The sequence below is a fragment of the Cyprinodon variegatus genome, unplaced genomic scaffold (assembly GCF_000732505.1).
Source record: "Cyprinodon variegatus isolate N-32 unplaced genomic scaffold, C_variegatus-1.0 Scaffold272, whole genome shotgun sequence".
Taxonomy (NCBI): Eukaryota; Metazoa; Chordata; class Actinopteri; order Cyprinodontiformes; family Cyprinodontidae; genus Cyprinodon; species Cyprinodon variegatus.
In genome coordinates this window covers 119,841-125,969 of record NW_015150725.1, presented here as the reverse complement: position 1 = coordinate 125,969, position 6,129 = coordinate 119,841, and the positions used below count along the sequence as shown (strand labels likewise).

The window sequence follows — 6,129 nt, the reverse complement described above, 5'->3', positions numbered from 1 at the left end:
TATATGTTTGTAATGTGACAATATACCTTTAAATTAATATAACTGCAAATAAAAACACAAAGTCAAAGAAAGAAAGAAAGAAAGAAAGAAAGAAAGAAAGAAAGAAAGAAAGAAAGAAAGAAAGAAAGAAAGAAAGAAAGAAAGAAAGAAAGAATTCAAAATGAATTAAGGAAAAAGTTTGCGTCGTTCTTGGTGTGATTCAGGAAGATAATGTTCTTCTATTTTTATTTAGCTAACATCCAAACTGAGCTGCACTTTGGTTTTCTCCCCTTTCAGACTCGTCATCAGCTTCAGCCTCGGGAACAAACTTGGTTCATACTTAATTAAGAAGGCAAGTGATTCATGTGCTGCACATTAAATATTAACTGCTCATAACCTTTTCACATGGCCTCACCTCAGAAGTCCTGAAATGTGCTTTTAGAAGGAGTGCGTACTTTTTGAAATATTTCTTCAGAAAGCCTCATTTGGCCGTGCCAGCGTGACGGAGCTGTGAACCCCACCGCTGTTTGCACAGGAAGAAAGCGGAGAAGTTTTAAGCAGCTGAGGTAAAACCTTTTGCCTTTGATCATCCTATTTTACTCGCCGACACTTCGACTGATTCAACTAATGATAAAAACTACAGAAAATGTGCATTGTGGGAATTGACCAAACCCAATCCTCGCCATGCCTTTCAGCCTCGTACCGTGATTTCTGTAGACTCCCACCCAGTGTCATATATCCGGCTTTTATCTTGAATTAAACATCTATAGGCATTCATGTTTAAGTAGCTCTGGAGCAGCAGAGCTTTGTTGGATAAATCATTAGCAAATCTACGTTGCCTGGAGATGGAATCCTTCTCTACATTTTTCATTAATTTCAGCCTCTGTTTTCCTTACCAGTTGTGCTCCGGTGTTGTACCTCTCCACGCTTTCAGGGATAAAAGAAGGGGGGAACAGGAGGTCAATGGAATAAACAGTGCAGGTAATTACTTTGATTCGGTCCGGTGCTCGAATAGGTAGAACAGCAAAGAACATTGATTTCAACTGAAGGTACAATGAGTTTGATTGATACAATGTAATCTGATTTAACCACTATCAAAAGGTAGTACCAACACACAGAGTACAAAATTAGTCCTTATATGTCCAGCCCCACTCAAGCTATATGATGTAATGAAAGAAAACCTTAGCATTGTCCCGACGCCGTCTAAATCCATCCGGTGACATCAGCAACCAGGACTGCGCTTCCCAAGGTTCGGTGAGAGCATGTGTTTTCTAGTAATCCAATAGCCAAATATTTCTTGAATCTCTCCAACGCAAAGAACAGGGTGAAAATTATTCTTATTAATGACATAATCAGCAGAGCAGCCATCAAGCAGGTAAATTGTCATGCGCGTCGTGCTAAAATATCCCGATTATCCTTTGTCCCCCAGCTCTCTGCGTTATAGTTGGAACCGCCAGAAAGCCGGTCGGCGCGTCTTCACTTCCCACGTCCCCCCGAGCCGACAGGCAGGTTGCAGTATGAACACCCCGCCCAAGAGAAGTGGGCTTAAACAGCCTTGGTGCTTAGATATGTAAATAGGTCCTATACAATAAAATTGTTTTAATCAAAAATAAAAGGATGAAAAGTATTTGCAAGATTTTTTTTTTCCTCAAAATGGTTCTGTTGTGCATACAGGGTCTGTTTCTGATTTGTTTTTGTTGAAGTTTTTAGTCCTTGCTTTACTCCTTTTGGCAACTGCTTTTGGCTTATCTTACACAGCCTCCATTTACAATGTTCAGACATGCCTCCATTGGTTTGCACGGCATCTGCTTTGTGCCCCGCAAACACAGCGTTCTGCAGAGTAATGCCAAAGGAAAACAATATGTTTTCTTTCCTTTACAAAGTGCTCCCCTCTTCTCACCTCCAAGGCGTGTCTGATGCTTCGCGCTGCTTCCAGATAATACTGTCAAGCAGTCGTTTGTCAAAAAATCCCGAAGGCCATAACTGTCGCTAGAGAGAAAAAGTGTTTTACTGTTCTTTGTGTAGCTCCAACACCAGAACAAAAATAATGATAAAAAACATCTTTCTCAATGTTTTAGCTCTTGAGACGTTGTTCTTGCCCCAACTTTTTTTTATGTCTTTCTAAGTTTTTGTACAAAAAACATAATTACTAATATTTTTTTTTTTGATCCTCTGGTCCAAAGCGTCTGAAAGCTTTTACTATATTTCCTCGGGTATTAACAGGATGTGGTAGGATCCCAGTGTCATTCCAGTAGTGTTTGGCAACACTTGGCCAATGACTGAACTCCTTGTCGGCCTGAACTCTCTGCTGCAGCGCTGCAGATAGCGTTCAGCCTCGGCCGTCAGAGTCCGGCCTGCGCGCTCCGTCCACTGGGCTATACCCGGGTGGTGGAATGTGAGTGTGGGTGTGGATGAGGCAGAGTGTTGTTCTGCCCACTGTTGGGATATGTGTTAAAAGAGTGGAGAGAGGTGAGCCCTCCCAGGGTGCTGGGGATCATGGTTATGGTGTTTGGCGTCATGAGCGGGATGTCGTCTGGCGAGCGCCTCATAGCCAAGGTGTAGTCCGGTGGGCAGGCAGTCCTCAGGACCACATCGTGCGGGTGAAGGGAGTCCCCCACCCCTCTGCAGTCCCTGTCCAGGTCTGAGTGCTGCTTCATCTGCAGAGACATGATCTCTTCCTCCTGAGTGTGAGCCAGGTCATTGGCAGCGCTCCGCTGGGGGCTGCAGCGTCTGTGCACGTCATGCCGCCGTTTGTCCTTTTTATAGTAAAGAGCAGCAAAGGCCAGAATGTTGAGGAAGAGCAGAGAGGCTCCTACAGCGATGGTCACCGAAAGCTCTGTGGAGTAGTCCCGCTGGTCCACCAGGTGGGGCTGGTTGTGGCTGTCCGGGGTCTCGGTGGGGAAGGGAGTTGGATTCGGGCGTTTGGTTGCCAGAACTTTGGTCTTGGGTGTGCGGTTGGTGGCCTCTGGAGGAGGAACCTGCAGGAGGACAGAAGACCTGCAGTCAGTAGATCATCTTTGACTCTCAGCAGAAAAGAATTTCAGATTGGTGGGATATCTATTTATGAAGCATTTTGGTCTTTATAGCATATTCTAATCAAAGTCAGCCCTCATACACGTAACCGTATGCTAAATACCAACATTTAGCGATTTTTCAGTACTATTATGACATTAATCCTAATTTTGGATCAGCCTGACAGCAGTAAAGGATCATGTTATAAAACAGGAAGTAAACTCAGTCTCATAACAGTTTGGGATTTTCTGAAGGGATAACTTGCTGTTTTAATTTTAGCCAAACTCCACATTAGAAATAGTAGAGTAGAAACTTCACTGATACCCAGTCACACTGTAAAAACATCAACTATGAAATGCCTTCATTTCTTCAACCTGCAAATTAGAGGTCATTAAAAGCCAAGAATCCCATTAGATTAAAAACCTTAAAGCTGAGAGCTTCTATTATGTCATTTTAGTGGGAAAATCTGTTCTATTCAGTTTATTTCTATAGCTCCAATTCCCATCATGTCATCTCAGGTCACTTTCCAGTTCACCAGATCATCCAGTCAGATTGATTCAAAGTTTCCTATCTAAGGAAAACCAGCTGATTGCATCGACTCATTGACTCTTCAGCAATCCCTCACACTAAGCATGCTTGTAGCGACAGTGGAGAGGAAACACTCCCTTTGAACAGGAAGAAACCTCCAGCAGAACCAGGCTCAGTGTGAGCGGCCATCTGCTGAGGCCCACTGGGGTTCAAGTCAAATCATTCCCATGATTCAGCTGTTTGGAGATGAACCTTTCAGAAACTGGTAAACAGAACTGGTTTTTTCCCATTGCTTTGTAAAGATACTGGTTTAGTCTTAGAACATTGCTTCATTTCAGTGACCATTATCAACATTTCCTTATGAATGATCTCATACAGTAAGCTGCTATTTGTTATCTTACCACATCTGTTAGGAAATAAAAAGAATTTTTGGAGTAAATCCAAATATAACAAAGTTAAGGACAGTTGCTCAAAACCACCTTTAAGGTTAATCATTGGACCATCTTGGGCTGAAATATCCCCTAATTGTGAAATTGATTATTAGCAGGATTATTTATAAACAGCCCTAATATTTAGAACATTGGGCAAATAAAAAAAAGCTGTTTTAAATCTTTATTAAAAAAAAAAAAAATCTCACGTTTTTATAAAACAATTGCATCAGATTGTCTTCCTGAGGGAAACACTGATGCTGTGTTGTTGCTATGGCTGATAGATGATTATAATTATGTTATAATATCCATTGATATTATCTATTTCCTTATTTGGAGTTGGCATTATTTTCTACATACAGTTTGTCTCCCAGGCTGTTGCTTTGTGCTGCTGTGCATAATGACATTTGTAAACATATTTAAGGGTAGACGCCTCTTCTGCTTGACATTCAATGACGTTATCACTTCTCAATGTCAGACATCAGACATTTGGCAGCGCGATGTGCCGCGATGCTCTTTTATTCCTATATTTGAAATCATCGTCCTTTTTAAGACCCAAGGAAAATAAATAGGAGATAAATGTCAAGTTATAGTTTAAAAGTTTAAATACCTGTTGAAAGATTATTGGTTTCTTTGGAGGGGGGGGGGGGGGGGGCAGCATGTAATAATTTCCTTTTAAAAAAAACTCCAGTTTGACATTCATCCAAACCACTTCATCAGGGTTGGCGAGCAGACTGCAGCTCTTACTGGCCGTGCAGGTTGTACCCATTTAATTTCAGGTTAAGACAGACAGTCATCTGATTTGCTATTCAGAGTTAATACTTTAGACTGTGCTGGAAAATAATGACGCACGCATGATCAGGGAGTACAGGTAAAGGTGCAGAAGCTCCCAGGACCAGATATGCCTGAAAAAGAATCACACACCTCTGGAAAACCCTGCTTTAAATAGCTGAGACAGAGGAGAGGTGTTCAGATATATTACATTATCACAGGCTGTTACATTTCTCCGAATATACAGTAAGTCTGTTAGCAGCAAAAAACTCTTCATACTAACTGGTAGCTACAGTAGCAGCCCTTCAACATTTCCCCACTGTCCTAATGGGTCTTTGGCTGGCCCTTGGCTGATCCTTGGCTGGTCCTTGGCTGGTCCTTGGCTGATCCCTTACATTTCCTTATTTAAACATTTTTAAACATCATTCTTTGTACTAAAATATTCTTTCTGTCATTTTTGTGGACATTAAGATCTAACGAGAAGCGCCATCTCCTGGTCAGACCCTGTAATTCAGTGAAAGGGTGGAGTCAGAGTAAAAAATTATGCACGCCCAGTAGAAGGCGGGGGTCAGTCCAGTGGCTGGAAGTTGGAGGGATTTCACTGGGAGTTGCAGGGAAATGGGCTGCCATTCGGCTAGGATTTGACTGGTAAGGGCCATTTTAAATGGCTGCTATATTACCGTGCTGGGGGGTTATATTACCGAGCTGGGGGGTTATATTACCGTGCTGGGGGGTTATATTTGCAGGAAGAGACCATTTTGTGACAGAGAGGAGGACAAAATTGCTCCATAATACTTTGATGAGAGAAGTGAGACTGATGAGGTCAAAGAGAAAACAACCACTTCAAGTCTTTGCTGTTTAGGATGATTCCAGAATTTGTTTGTTTTTCCTTTTAAACAGTTTAAAGTGAAGAACTTTACATAGAGTTATCCTTTAGTTTAACTGAGCATATTAGGTTTATCCTCACAACTACCTGCTCTATCATTTCTAACCATAATCAACTTCCCTTTATGGCTGTTCTCACATAGCAGCTTTTTAAGTCATGGTTTACTTCTCTCACTGCAGACATCCTCTTTTATTGGAGATCTACATTCTGGCGTATTTGCAGTGCTAACATATTCACAGAGGATGAAGGAGTCTGTGTGGAGGAAGGGTGAGTCATGCATGTAGTAACAGTGTTGTATGAAGGGGACAACTGGACCCAGAGGCCTCCACCTCTGTTTAAATATAGATGGTTTCTCATCCTTCCTCTCCCTCAGACCAGCGTTCTTCCCTGTATGGAATTAGAACCTCCTCATTCCTGATAACTGGCCTGCAGATGACTGTAAACCACCACAGTTTGGCCTGATGATATTGTCCTTCTGTGATGAACCATCCTTCTGGCCAGTGGCAGCCTTTTAACAAACATATA

At 42.1% G+C, this 6,129-nt stretch overlaps 1 protein-coding gene across 1 annotated transcript in view; it reads right to left on the bottom strand.

The window, feature by feature from the left end:
• Positions 1–228: 228 nt before the first annotated feature.
• Positions 229–6,129, bottom strand: part of LOC107089927 (neuroligin-1-like) — a 36,285-nt gene continuing 30,384 nt past the window's right edge. The window contains exons 7-9 of the mRNA XM_015382992.1: positions 5,893–5,927; positions 5,404–5,423; positions 229–2,976 (exon numbers count right to left, since the gene is read on the bottom strand). Coding sequence (XP_015238478.1) covers positions 2,355–2,976; positions 5,404–5,423; positions 5,893–5,927 — 677 coding nt within the window. The 3' untranslated portion in view covers positions 229–2,354. The remainder of the gene's footprint in view (positions 2,977–5,403; positions 5,424–5,892; positions 5,928–6,129) is intronic.